General features: G+C 57.3%; 2 protein-coding genes across 4 annotated transcripts; both read right to left on the bottom strand.

The window, feature by feature from the left end:
• Positions 1-5,590: 5,590 nt before the first annotated feature.
• COX6B2 (cytochrome c oxidase subunit 6B2) lies at positions 5,591-7,352 on the bottom strand. 3 transcript variants are annotated; one of them, XM_066265239.1, is made up of 5 exons: positions 7,226-7,317; positions 7,081-7,134; positions 6,466-6,588; positions 5,836-5,936; positions 5,591-5,727 (listed from the first exon to the last, which is right to left on the bottom strand). In XM_066265239.1, exons 3-5 carry the CDS (start codon positions 6,569-6,571, stop codon positions 5,674-5,676), a joined length of 261 nt encoding a protein of 86 aa, XP_066121336.1. In that variant the 5' UTR covers positions 6,572-6,588; positions 7,081-7,134; positions 7,226-7,317; the 3' UTR covers positions 5,591-5,673. The 3 variants fall into 3 exon arrangements, with proteins under 3 accessions (XP_066121336.1, XP_066121335.1, XP_066121333.1); XM_066265238.1 differs by lacking the exon at positions 7,081-7,134 and having other exon boundaries at positions 7,226-7,352; XM_066265236.1 differs by lacking the exons at positions 7,081-7,134; positions 7,226-7,317 and adding an exon at positions 6,709-6,918.
• On the bottom strand, positions 7,111-12,113 carry GARIN5B (golgi associated RAB2 interactor family member 5B). Its single transcript, XM_066266638.1, has 12 exons — positions 11,964-12,113; positions 11,646-11,800; positions 11,305-11,566; positions 11,050-11,074; positions 10,681-10,745; positions 10,488-10,594; positions 10,350-10,375; positions 10,107-10,252; positions 8,422-9,986; positions 7,817-7,862; positions 7,226-7,312; positions 7,111-7,134 (listed from the first exon to the last, which is right to left on the bottom strand). Exons 1-12 carry the CDS (start codon positions 12,111-12,113, stop codon positions 7,111-7,113), a joined length of 2,658 nt encoding a protein of 885 aa, XP_066122735.1.
• Positions 12,114-14,021: the final 1,908 nt, after the last annotated feature.

Here is a 14,021-nt window from a genome sequence, read left to right as displayed (position 1 = left end):
TCATTTTGATTTATGTTTTAAGGGGTCGTCAATTAGGAGGGCAAGACCCCTGGTTGGTCTGGCTCTGTGAGACCACACACATCTCAAGTGTCTTTAGATCTAGTTCGATACCTTGATTTTGCTGTTGTATCTTAATTCTCACTTTGTGGAAGGGAATACTAACAGGTGACCATGAGCAAGGGCTGCCTGGCCTCATGGAGGGTAGGCCGTGGGACTTTGAGATCTAGGGTGGGCTGCAGGACTCCATCTACCTACTCCATGTCAGATGGCCTTGCAGACGTTTCAGTTGTTTTGTTTATTTATTGGCAGAGAGAAGCATCAACTTGTTTATCCACTTAGCTGTGCCCTTAAGCGCTTCTTGTAGGTGCCCTGGCTGGGGCTCAGCCAGGACCAGCCCTGCAAAAAAGTTGACCCTGGAGATTGATGAGGCCAGACCATGTGCCTGCAGCACCTGGGGACCCTAAAGAGAGGGAGTGAACAGTGGCGAGGCCACAGGAAGACCCTGGTGGTTTAGAGCAAGTAACTTTCTTACTTTTAAGGTTCATTTTAGCCTGATCAGCAGTGGCACAGTGGATAAAGTGTTGGCCCGGGATTCGGAGGACCCAGGTTCGAAACTCTGAAGTTGCTGGCTTGATTGCGAGCTCATCTGGTTTGAGCAAGGCTCACCAGTTTGGGCCCAAGGTCACCGGTTTGAGTGTGGGATCATAGACATGACCCCATGGTCACTGGCTTGATCCCAAAGGTCTCTGGCTTGAAGCCCAAGATCACTGGCTTGAGCAAGAGGTCACTGGCTCGACTGGAGCCCCCCCTCCCAATCAAGGCCGATATGAGAAAGCAATCAATGAACAACTAAGGTGCTGCAACTATGAGTTGATGCTTCTCATCTCTCTCCTTCTTGTCTGTCTGTCCCTATCTGTCCCTCATTCTGTCTCTGTTACCAAAAAAAAAAAAATCTGGAACCCAAATAACACAGGTTAGAAACCAGTGGTTAGGACCTCCCCACCCCAGCATGGCTGCTATTGCGAGTGGCTAATTATTATTATTATTTATTCATTTTTTTTATTCTTTATTTATTTATTCATTTTAGAGAGGAGAGAGAGAGAGACAGAGAGGAGAGAGAGATAGGGGGGAGGAGCTAGAAGCATCAACTCCCATATGTGCCTTGACCAGGCAAGCCCAGGGTTTCGAACCGGCGACCTCAGCATTTCCAGGTCGACGCTTTATCCACTGCGCCACCACAGGTCAGGCTATTATTATTATTTAGAAATGAATAGGGTGACATTGGTCAGTAAAAGTATGTAGGTTTCAGGTGAACATTACTATTTTTTTTTTTTTTAATTTTTTTTTTTTTTTTGACTTTTCTGAAGCTGGAAACAGGGAGAGACAGTCAGACAGACTCCCGCATGCGCCCGACCGGGATCCACCCGGCACGCCCACCAGGGGCGACGCTCTGCCCACCAGGGGGCGATGCTCTGCCCATCCTGGGCGTCGCCATGTTGCGACCAGAGCCACTCTAGCGCCTGAGGAAGAGGCCACAGAGCCATCCCCAGCGCCCGGGCCATCTTTGCTCCAATGGAGCCTTGGCTGCGGGAGGGGAAGAGAGAGACAGAGAGGAAAGCGCGGCGGAGGGGTGGAGAAGCACATGGGCGCTTCTCCCGTGTGCCCTGGCCGGGAATCAAACCCGGGTCCTCCGCACGCTAGGCCGACGCTCTACCGCTGAGCCAACCGGCCAGGGCACTATTGCATTTGAACTGTTGATTGTGTTGTCAACCCATCACCCAAAGTCAAATCATTTTCATTACCATTTATTTGTCTCTCTTTACCTCTTCCCACTCCCCTCCTCTTGGTAACCACTTCACTTTTATTTTTTTATTTTATTTTATTTTTTTTTTGACAGACAGAATCAAAGAGAGGGACAGGAAGGGCGAGTGATGAGAAGCATCAATTCTTCATTGTGGCACCTTAGTTGTTTATTGATTGCTTTCTTATATGTGCCTTGACCAGAGGGGCTCCAGCAGAGCAAGTGACCCCTCACTCAAGCCAGCAATCCTGCGCTCAAGCCAGATGAGCCCACATTCAAGCCGGCGACCTTGGGGTTTCGAACCTGGGTCTTCTGTGTCCTCATTCAACCCTCTATCTACTGTGCCACCGCCTGATGAGGCCACTTTTATCTATTTTTAAAGATGAGCATCCTGCCTGGTCTCTCTACCCACTAGATGCTAGTAGCATCCCCTCAGTTGTGACAAAAATGTATCCAGATACCGCCTAATGTCCCCCGGGGTGGGGGCACAGCGAGCCCCTGGTTCAGAAGCTGTGGGCAGCAGTGGCGAGATGACAGGAGGGAACACCTCCAGGACATGAACTACAGCTGAGAGTGTTTTCTGCCCTGTGCCTCTTGGTGTCAGTCTTCAGGACAATGGCTGCCCTACCAGGGTTGCTGCCCCAGCCACCCTTACAAACGGCATCTTCCGTTTGTTGCACAGAGGTTGCATAGCTTGTGTGTCTGTCACTGGGTAGATGGCGTGTCAGAGGTTAATGTCTGGACCTGGGGCCTCCAGGTGAGGCTGGGCTTGGCCTCAGGAGCCCAGCTTGGTGTCCCAAGCCCCAGGGGAAGGTATGTGTGTTCTGTATGGGTGGGTCAAGGCGGGTGAGGACCCCATCATACACGTGGGAACCAGAGAGCAAGGTAAATGGGGAAGGTGGGTGGGAGGCAAAGGCAAGAAGGAGCCCTGTACTGTGCAGGCAGGATGCCCCAAGCCCGGACCCCGCTTGTCCCCTGGGTGGGGAGGGGGGTACTCTCTGACCCTTGTGCACTGTGGACCCGGTTCAGGAGCTTCAGGACTGTTAAAGGACTCGCTCATCCAGGTGACTCCCACTCTCTGATTCAATATTAGGCACCAGAAAGGGGCCACACTGATGCTGAGTTGCTGAGTGCTTCAAATTGTTTAGATGGACAGATGCCCTAAACATCCCCCACCCCCGCCAACAGCCTCCGCGACAGCAAGACTAGACAGAGCATCCCCCAGCGCCAGTGAAACACTTAGATGAATGGACCACAGAGTACTTAGGGATTTCATCTGGGGTCATGTGGTTGGTAAGCTGCAGAGCTGGGAGTCGAACACAGCCCAGAGTTCATCCCAGGCTCAGTCTGGGAAAGAGGCAGACACCAGGGAGGCCAGACCTGCCCCCGGGGACCAAGGGACAGCTAGCTAGCCGGTGGGATGGAAGGAGAAGAGAGGGACGGTGGGAGCAAAGGGCAACTGGGTGGTTTTGTGATTCTGACCCGAAAGCACCTGAGTCTAGATGGGTAGGAAGGAGCTGGATCCAAGGGAGGGATGGCGGCAGAGGAGAGGAGGGGAACGGATAAGTGGTGGAGGGTGGCTGGGGGGGGGGAGTGCTGAGGGAGGAGGAGGGGGAAGGAGAGTAGGGATGCAAGTTGAGAGGGAGCAACTTGTGTGTTCTCAGTTTCCTCTGACCGAGGACACTGCTAGGGAACAGGGAGACATGCGGCTGGCGTGGAGGGCTCAGGATGTGGCAGCCAAGGCTGGCCCAGGACCTGCGGGGAGGTGTCCAGAGCCAGAGTTTAGGGCCAGGAGTCAGCAGTGTTGTCAGTCTAGGCGGCTGGAAGCTAGGTTAGAGGCCGGGTGGGTCTGGCTCTGGCCCAGGCTCATGCATCCATCGGGCAATGGTGGCGACAGAGAGAACAAGAGTGTAGAAATGGCCTGACCTGTGGTGGCGCAGTGGATAAAGCATCAACCTGGAAATGCTGAGGTCGCCGGTTCGAAACCCTGGGCTTGCCTGGTCAAGGCACATATGGGAGTTGATGCTTCCAGCTCCTCTCCCCTTCTCTCTCTCTCTCTCTCTCTCTCTCCCCTCTGTCTCTCTCTCCCTCTCTCTCCTCTCTAAAAATGAATAAATAAAATTAAATTAAAAAAAAAAAAGAGTGTAGAAATGTCCCAGAAGTGGTCGAGGGATGGGAGTGGGGAGGTCCCGGCCAGAGAGGGAAGGAAAGAAGAAGGCAGAGAGGGACTGCTGGCCAGCTCCAGGCACGTGCTGCTCTGGTGAGTTCAAGAGGTAGGCCATGTCTGCACAGGTGTCAGCCTGGTGGGTCCGGTGTTACCTGGGTGACCTCACCGAGCTCTCAGCTGTGACCCTGTTCTATGACTCAGCCACCTTGCCTGCATGGTGCCACTGCTTGCTTCCTTCTTGTGTTGATGTGGCCTCTGTGTGCCGGAGGCTATCGGGAAATGGGGGGTGGGGCGTTCCCCGCCTGTAGTTTCCAGGCCTGTTTGCCCCTGTGCCTACCCTGTGCCCTCATTCGACCTCTGCCTCTCAGGTCACGGTCTGAGAGAGGGTCGCTGGGGGCCAAGGTCTCGGAGTGGAGTCATCCGAGAGACAGGAGATGGGACAGCACGTGTTCAGTGTGCCCTGGGTGGGGTGATGATGGCATGGGGGGGGGGGAGAGGGACTGGATGGAGCCCATCCTTCCCTGAGCTCATCCAGCCCCTCCTGTCGTCCCTGCAGATCAGGGGACGTTGCACTATCTTGTTTGCTGCTGAGGAGACAGGTGCACACAGGTTAACCCCTGGGTGGGACGGGGCCTCTCGAGACAGCTTCAGGCTGGGGGTCCAGGCTGCCCAAAGAGGTAGACAGCTTCAGGCAGAAACAGTCGAATCTCACCCTCCCTTGTCCAGGTGTCACAGCCAGCTGGCTAAGGCAGGACCCAACTCCGTGCATGCGTGTGCGCGGTCAAGGGTCACTCAGCCTGGGGTGTGCGGTGGAGGTGGCTGGAGAGGTGATATTTAAAGAGAGGTATCTGGGATCAGAAGAAATCTCACCATTGTTGGATGGGAGGCTGGCTGAGGGCAGGCCCAGTGCCCAGTGGGGTGGGACCTTTGAGCATCCAGGAGAGGTCTGTAGGGAAATGGAGTGACACGTGTCCAGGGAGGGGTCACCCCGTTGCATGAGAGAATGGAGACAGCTGCCCCTGGCTGTGGACGGGTGCAGTAGGGCAGAGGTCCTTGTGGGGAGGGCTCTCCGGACCGGACTGACAGGGACTGAGTGGGAAATGGAGGCACATGGCAGCAGGGGTGAGAAAGAGCATGGCACAGAGCACAGAAATGATCCCCAGCTGGTGAAGGAGGTGGGAGTAGGCACTGGATGGTCCTAAAATGAGCCCCCTCAGGACTTGAGATGGGATGGACTGGCACGGAGGAGTCTGGGAGGTAGTCCAGGTAAGAGTAGGTGATCTCGAGGAAGGAGATGGAGAAATTGAGCGACAAGTAAGCATGGGGACTGAAAGGCAGGAGCACTCTGGGACTATCCTTGTGGGCAAGTGTGGACATCCAGAGAGCCTAAGGTGACCCTGGGCTGGCTGCTGCTGCCTGCTGGAGGAAGGGGAGACGGGGAGGGAGTCTTGCTTGCTCCCAGTCCGGAGAGCTGACAATCCTCCCTCCATCCCAGCTCTGATGAAGCATAGTCCTCCCCGCCCCTCCCTCATCCTCAGAAGAGTCGTGTGGGCTCCAGGGCGCAGATCCCGAGAGGACGTTCTGGGGCCCCCACGGCGCACTGGACAGATAATAAGAAAAAACAGCGGCAACAACATAGCTTTATTTGCAGCTTTGAGACTGGGGGGGAGGGGCAGTCCCTCGGAGGAGCCGCGCGCTCAGATCGTCAGATTTTGCCGGGGAAGGTCCCCTTTTTGATCTGCTCGGTCCAGCGCTGCACCTGACATGGGGCGGGAGGGAGGCAGGGGCGCAGGCTCAACTCCACCCAGCCCGGCCCGACCCCTCGCCAGAGGCCCGATCGCCGACCGGCGCCCACCTGCTCACTCACCCAACTTATGGGGCACAGCGAGCGAAACACGTGGAAGTAATACTCGCATGGCTGCGTGCTCTTCCCCCGACGGTTCATGTTCTTAACGCAGCGGTGGTAGTCTGCGGGGAGAGACTGGGCGGTGGTCACGAGACTCCAGAATAGACCCCTCCCACCTCTCCAAGATCTGGTCCTACCTCCTCCGGGCCAGGACCCTGCGCTCCCTCGCCCCGCCCCTCCCCCAAGACTCAGTCACACTTCTCTAGAAAAGACCCGACCACTAAAGACTAGGCCAAGTCGCACCCTCACCAAGGTAGGTCCCACCCCGCTCCTGGCCAGGCCCTATCTCCCTCTCTCCCTCTCTGCCGCCCCGCTACTGCCTCGGTCCCGCCCACCCCAAGCCTGGTCCCGCCCACCCCAAGCCTGGCCCCGCCTTTCCCCGTAGCCCCGCCCATCCACGGGCCGGTCCCACCCCTACCGGATAGTGCGCGCCCCTTCGACCGCGGCTCGCTCCACCTCCCACCCCAACGGTCTCTGCTCCCTGCAGGTCCGGGCTCCTCTCCTGTCCGGTCCTCAAGAGTTGGGGCGCGCCCCTTCCTGCCTCCCTGTTTCACTCCGCTCCCCCTACCCTGCCCGCGAGGGCTCACTCACCCAGGAAGTTCTGGTAGCAGTTGCGGGTCTGGTTCTGGTTAGGGAAGCGCGGGTCGAAGGGCGGCGTGGGCCATCGCCCCTTTAACGGCTTCTCCAGGTGGAACATAACAGAGTCGGTAGCTCCTGCGGGGAGGGGGGCTCCGTGGGGCCCGAGGACCGCCCATCGCTCCGACTTACACTCAACTCCTCAACCCCACCCCATCCCCCGAAGCCCAGCCGCGATCCCACCCGTCCTGTCCTCACTAGGCTGATGTCAGCGAGTCGCTGGGTGGCCTGTGCGTGTTTTTCCGTCCGGGGTGCCGCTCGTCGCTCAATCTCGAGGGTTCCAGCCCAGGAAAACCACGACCCCTCGGCCTTATTGGCTGGGAACCCGGGAACCCAGCCAATGGAACCGCTGCGCTTGGAGCAAACGGTCTGACGCGGGGGGCGTCCACGTGGACCCCTCTTTCGGCCTCCCGTAGGTCCCCACGCATGAGCCCCCCTTGCGCGCGCGCACGCACTGAGGCTCGATTTCACCGTCACCGACTCGGGCTTTTAATCTCTGCGAGGTTGGGCCACCCCACGAGCTCCCCTTCCCCCCCAATATAAAAATGTATAGGTAGCTCTGGTCTCTACCGGAGAGTGAGCCCTGCCCTGCTTCTTCCCCTAGAGCCACATGGCGCCCGGGGCCTGCGGGAAGAGCAACGGGTACGGACGGGTGAGGTGGGGGTGCCCAGACTCGGGCCAGGTTTATAGCGGGTCTGAGGGTGGCAGGGGCTACCTGGCCACGCCGGGCTCCTCTGGACACGTTAGCGACCGAGATTAAGTTCCCGTATCGTGCTACTGAGGGCTCTGGGAACCGAGCTGGCTGGGGAGAGAGAGAGCAAACACGTGTTGAAGGAAAGAAGGAGTCCTGCTGCAGGAGCGGGCAAGCCTGAACTGAAACCCGAGTTTCCACCCGCCCCCTCCCGTGCCGCCCTGCCCTTCGGAGGTGTTTGTCTCCTGCCTTAGCACTATCAAGCCCAACTCTGGACCCTTCACCCCAACATCCCGATGCACTATTTTATCTCTTCCTTTTAAGAATCTCCTCTTGTGCCCACCACGTCGCACACCTGTGGCTTCTCCCTGTCTCTCCCTTTCCAGCTAGCTCCTTGGACAGAGCCCGTCTCATATTCCGTTCTTAGTGGGTACAGTATAGTTGGAAAATACACGTCACGTAAAATTGACCATTGTAACCATTTCAAAGTGGCGATAATTACATTCCCAAGGTCCCGCAACCACAACCTCTATCTGGTTCCAGAGCATTTTCATTACCCCCCCCCCCAGCCCCATACCCTTGAAGCAGTCACTGTTTCCTCTCTCCCTCCCAGACCTTGGCAACTGCCAACTTCCTTTCTGTGTCTATGGAGTCGCCTGTTCTGGACATCGGACACAAATGGAATTCACACGCTATGTAGCAGGCAGGCATTTGGGTCTGACTTGTTTCACTGGGTGTACTGTTTTTCAAAGGTGGTGGCGTGGTGATTCCCTGCCTTCTGAGCTCCCAAACCCTGCCCCTTCCAAGTCTTCATGCCCACGTCTCCTTCTTGCTCACAACCCCAGAGGTTCTTTCTCCCCGAGAGACCTGAGCCACCTGACCAGGCGGTGGTGCAGTGGATAGAGCGTTGGACTGGGACGCAGAGGACCCAGGCTCGAGACCCCAGGTCACCAGCTTGAGCGTGGGCTCATCCGATTTGAGCAAGGCTCACTGAGCCCAAGGTCACTCAGTCTACTGTAGACCCCCAGTCAAGGCACATATGAAAAAGCAATCAATGAACAGAACTAAGGAGCTGCAACGAAGAATTGATGCTTCTCACCTCTCCCCCTTTCTTCCCGTCTCTCCCTATCTGTCCCTCTAAGTCTCTCTGTCTCTCTTTCTCTCTCTCTCTCTCTCTCTCTCTCTCTCTCACACACACACACACACACACACACACACACCTGGGCCAAGGAGTGAAGACACGCTGTTTCTTCTTTGTCTTCAACTTGTTGGCCATGTCCCTCAGAGTCTCAATTTTCAAGAGCTTGGGTATGAGCGACTTCAAAGATGGCTCTGTCTTGGCCAAGGGGCCCTGGCCAGGTGTCCCCACAGTCTCCTGAGATTCTCGGTTGGGCATCTGGGACACCCTGGCCTTCATCTTTGAGACAGGGGTCAGCGAGATGGGGGACTGAACGTCCTCCCACCTCGTTTCAGGCAGAGCGATGGGGACCTGGGAGACCCTGTTCACCTTTGGGCTACCAGGAGCATGCTGGGAGTGGGGGTGCTCTCTGGAAGGCCCCTTCCAGTCCGAGGGCAGCTTCTCCGCTTTGACCTCTGCCCACGGATGTGAAGTCTCCTCCACCCACATACCTGTGCTCCCCTTTGCCCAGGGGCCCTGCCAGAGCCGCTCCCTGACCACCACCGGCATCCGCTGTGGCGTGGCCACCTGGCTGGTGTGGGGGAGACCTGGGACCTCAGTTGACGTAGCCAACATCTGGGTGCTTAAGAGCCAGGAGGGCAGACCAACCAGTTCCGGTCTCAAGGACACCTCTGTGGAGCTGGCCACAATCATCATCTTGGCAAAAGGGAGCTCCTCCACAGAGAAGGGCCTTCTTCGCTCCTGAGACACTCCCTCCGTGGTTAGCTCCCGCGTCTTGACCAACTTCTGCTGCTGCCTCTTCACCTTAGACTTGAAGACAGGCACGTCCAGGGATTTCTCTTCCTTCATCCTGTGGAGCTTGGCCTTCAAGCCATCCACAGTGATCTCCTGGGTTTTGCCAATCACAGCCCCCTTCAACTCCTTCCTGGTGGTGTTGAAGGGTGGCCCCCGGGCCACTTTCTGGTCCCGCATCCCCATGACCTTTGTCTCCTGGGCACCCACCACCAGCACCAGCTCTTTCTTCCCTTCAGGCTGGCTTCTCTCAGGCACGTTCCTGATAGGACTTTCCACAGGCCACGTGCCCAAACTGGCAGGGTCCAAAGTCATCTGGTACTGGGTGCGTGTGGTCAGAGCCTTTTGGGGTGGGGACAGAGGTTTCCGGTTGGGGACAGGGCGAGACACGGCCTTCTGAGGACTAGCCAGTGCACGTGGGGTCTTCCTGGATGCTCCAGGGATGACAGGGGCTTTCTGGGGAACAGAAGCGAGGACTGGGGTCCTCTGGGACTGGTCAAGAACGAATGGAGCCTTGTTTATCGCAAGGGTGGCAGGGACAGAGGGGTTCTTCTGGGAGGGCGGAGGCTGCAACCTCTGCATAGAGCACAGAGGCGTGGCCTTTTCATTGTGACCGGGGATGGAAGAGTATAGGTCATGCAAGTAGATGCTGGCAGAGTAGGGGGCCTGGTGGACGGAGTGGGAGGACAAAGTGCTGGATTCCGGGTCCCTCAGGTCTCCCACGTCCCCTTGCATATCCAAGGGACTGTAGGAGCCCGGTAAGGAAACAGCAGGGCTGTTCTCCCACATAGGATGGGATGGGATCTCAAACAAACCGTCAGGGACCATCGCCCCATCAGAATCAGGTAAGGAGCCCTGCGGGTGGAAGGAGGTGAGGGGAAGGCTGGTCAGGGCCATGGGGGCCTCTCAGACCCAGGGGTCCAGGCCCCCGGCCCCCTCCTACCTTGAACCCAGGGGTTCCCTCCTCCTCCCAACCTGGGGGTTCAGGCTCTCCGGCCCCCTCCTCCCTCGGACCCCGGGGTCTGGGCCCCAGCAGATAGCTGCCTTGGAAGAGGACAGCATTTGGCTGAAGGTTCTGGAAAAGATGCTGAAGATGGTCCTGATGGTGACGGTGGGCTTCTCTGGGAGGAGACAAAGATGTCTGAGCTCTCAGGGGCAGGGTCAGAGGCAGGAGGTCATCGTTCACGTCCACGGAGGCAGAGGGCAGGGTGCGCTCACCGGAAATTCGGATGTTGGTCCGAGAGCTGTGAAAACCGAGGTCTGGGGGGGGGCTGTAGGCGCAATAGGACGGGACTTGGCTGGGTTCCCCGCCCTTCTAACTCCACCGACAACAGGACGACACGGCCCCGAGCCTACGTTTTTTCTGCAGCTTTGCCCCCAGCGCCAGTATGCTCCAGCTGCGACCAGACAAGAGGCACGGAGTCGCCCACAGCCTGGGACTTGAACCTGCGCTTGACGGTGGTCTGGCAGCGGGACAGGGGAGAGAGGGGGCCATCAGGCGGCGGCGCCCCTCGGCCCCTCGCCCACAGGCCTGCCGGGGCCTGCTCACCTTGGCCTTCCTCTGTTTCTGAGATGTCCGCATCTTGTAAGGCATGCAGGGGTCAACAGTCATGGCTGCAAAGAGAGGGGGAGACCTGAGTCAGGCTCCCCCACACTGGGAAGGGCAATGGGAAAGGATGAGAGAAGACTCCTTGGGGCGGGGGGCGGGGTTGGGAGCGTGAACGGTACTCAAGCCCGGGGGTCGAAGTTGGGAGGCGTGGGCGGTGCTCAGGCCCAGGGGGCGGGGTTGGGGCGTGGGCGGTGCTCAGGCCCCGGACAGAGGGAACAACTAACGACGATGCCAGTGCTGGGCGCCCCACCGCGCCCGGCGGGAGAGACACCGAGATGCAGCAAACCCAATGGATGCCAGAGCCTTCACCTGAACATCTGGTGTGGGACTGGTCCTGAGGACGGAGAGGGGCCAGTCAGGAGGGGCACTTTATTCCTGGCTTCCACACCTCCCTCACTACCCAGCCTACGACTCCAAGCCCCCAGCCCCTCCTCCCTCAGACCAGCTGACCCCACCCCCAGCCCCATTCCTGGGGACCCTGGGCTTCAGGCTCTCGGTCCTGGTTCTCTTTGGAATCTAGAACCATCACGGCCCTCTGGGGTCTAGTGTGATCACCGGCCCCACCTTGAGGCGCCAGGTGGAGGCAGGAGGTGCCACCTGGGCCGCTAGTTCCGTCAGGGGCGTTTTCAGAGTCTTGGGGGCCCAGAAATTGGCCGGCTCTCGGAGCAGGTTGATGAGCCGAATCCAGCGGTCAAACAGAAAGGCCACCTCGCTGTCGGGGGCGTCCAGCTCCAGGTAGTAGTAGCGGCCTGTGATCAAGCGAAGCTTCAGGCGCCAGGCGGACAGGTTGTGGACGTAGAGATGGACCAGGTCCAGCGGGATCATCCTAGCGGGAGGCAGGAGATGGAAGAGGTCGAGCAGGGGATGGAGACAAGGGTGGCAGGGAATGGGGGGGATGGAGGCACCTGGTGAGGATGAGGTTGGTGCAGTTCCTGCTCTCGGAGGGCTGAGCGAGTAGCAGGAGATCTGGCAGCACGGGGCCGGGCAGGGAGGCAGCCACACCCATGGTCAGGTGGTTGGTCTTGTGGTGCACGTACACGGGGGCTCCTTGGCTGGTCACCTGCGGGGCCAGGGGCAGGGGCTGGGACCACTCCTTGCTGCGATGCTCCTGCAGCACCTCCAGATCGAGCCCCCACCCCCTGAACCCCCAGCTGCCCCAAATGCCCCAGCTCAGGAGGTCTGGTTCTGCCCCTCTCCACCCCAGGGCGCAGGGGGTGAAGAACCTGGACAAAGTCACTCTCGAACATGGGCAGCGGGCGGAGGGGCAAGTACTCGCCCTTCTGGAGGGTCTTCTGCAGCTGGCCCAGAGTGGGGACCCACTTCGGGGGGCACGGCAGTGAGTCTAGGTGCCTGATGTTCCGAAGTCTGTTCATGGCAGGTGCAGAAAGAGGGGTCACCCAGGGCACGGAGTCAAGGTTCCAGCACCCTCCAGCCCACTGGCCCAGGCCCCCCTGAGCTCAGTGGTTCCAGGGAGTGGAGCTTGCTTCCCCAAGGTTTGACCATGGTCCTGCGGGGGTGGTCTGCCGGGTCAGGGGTGGGGAGGAGCCTACGCTGGAGGGGCTTTGTGACCTCATCTTACACAGATAGAACTCTTCCTAGGAACCCTCTCAGGGTGGGGGGCCATGGGCTCCTTTCTGCCCTGAAGATGTGGCCTGGAGTCCTGAGGATAGGGGGTGGGGGCGGGGTGGGGGTGAGGGTGAGGAGGGCTGGGGGAGGGGTGGGGTCGTGAACCAGAACACCCTGTGGCAAATTCAAAATGGTAACAAGACAAGGCCCTCTGGGAGGGTCCATCTGGGATGTTGCAAATGGATAGTTGACCAAAAGGTTTCTGCCTCTTAAGAGGGGAGTCCCGAATACAGCCCTCCGCTATGACTAATCTTTCTCTAGACCTTGAGTAAGACATCCTCCCACAGAGCCTCAGTTTCCCCCTATTGAATACGTTTGTGTCCACGGTCACAGTTGCTGTGTATTGAGTTATACAGAAAGGGGCATACCTTTTGCAATGAGCCAGAATCACAAAAGCTTCTCCCTAGCTGTGTGACCTTGAACAGGCACACCCTCCAGCCTCAGTTTTGCTCGCCTGTAAAATGGGGTGTAATGAAGGCTCCAGGAGATTCTGTCAGTCAAACCCTGCTGACTGACAGCCCAGAGCAGGCACTCAATGGACGGATGGTCCTTCCAAGTCCCTTTCTGAGAGCTTATTTGGGGGCCAGGGGGGGCGACTGGTGTTCTAAAAATAGTGTTTATTATTTTTTAATAATATGTCATGCGAAATACACAGTCACTGTAGAAATTCTGGAAAGTACAAACAAATAAAATCACCCACAGCCTGACCAGGTGGTGGCGCAGTGGATAGTGCATCGGACTGGGATGCAGAGGACCCAGGTTCGAGACCCCAAGGTCGCCAGCTTGAGTGCGGGCTCATCTGGTTTGAGCAAAAGCTCACCAGCTTGGACCCAAGGTCGCTGGCTCAAGCAAGGGGTTACTCAGTCTGCTGAAGGCCCGTGGTCAAGGCACATATGAGAAAGCAATCGATGAACAATTAAGGTCCCGCAACGAAAAACTGATGATTGATGCTTCTCATCTCTCTCCATTCCTGTCTGTCCCTGTCTATCCCTCTCTCTGACTCTCTCTGTGCCTGTAAAAAAAAAAAAAATCACCCACAATCCCAGCCCATACCTGCTACCCAGAGGCGGCCATTGTCGACATTTTGGTATATTTCCTTCTAGGATTAAACACACACACACACACACAACCATATATACAGAGAAAAACACAAAACGGGGATCACGCTGTGGTTTGCAGCCTGCTCCTTGCACATCTGGAGCAGCCCCTGTAGCACCCTCTAGTGGTTGGGGACGTTTCATCACAGGATATCTAAATTACTTCACCATCCCTCACTGTTGGACACCTAGGTTGTATTTTTGTTTTGTTTAAATATTTATTGATTTTATTTTTTAATTTATTCATTTTTATTAGAGAGAGAGGAAAGAGAGAGAACAGAGGGAGGAGCAGGAAGCGTCAACTCCCATATGTGCCTTGACCAGGCAAGCCTGGGGTTTCGAACCAGCAACCTCAGCATTCCAGGTCAATGCTTTACCCAGTGCGCCACCACAGGTCAGGCCTAGGTTGCTTTTTTTAATTTGTTGATGTGAACACTGCCATCAGGAAGACCTTCAGCTTGCAGCTTTGCCCTGTGTGAGCACTGTCGGTCAATCACAGGGGAACCGTCTGAAGCCTTCCACTAAATATTTATTGAATGCCGTCCTGGCCAGGTAGCT

This window comes from Saccopteryx bilineata, chromosome 3 (genome assembly GCF_036850765.1).
Source record: "Saccopteryx bilineata isolate mSacBil1 chromosome 3, mSacBil1_pri_phased_curated, whole genome shotgun sequence".
In the NCBI taxonomy this organism is placed as follows: domain Eukaryota; kingdom Metazoa; phylum Chordata; class Mammalia; order Chiroptera; family Emballonuridae; genus Saccopteryx; species Saccopteryx bilineata.
Note: the sequence above shows the minus strand (reverse complement) of the source record. Positions and strands in the feature narration are given on the sequence as shown.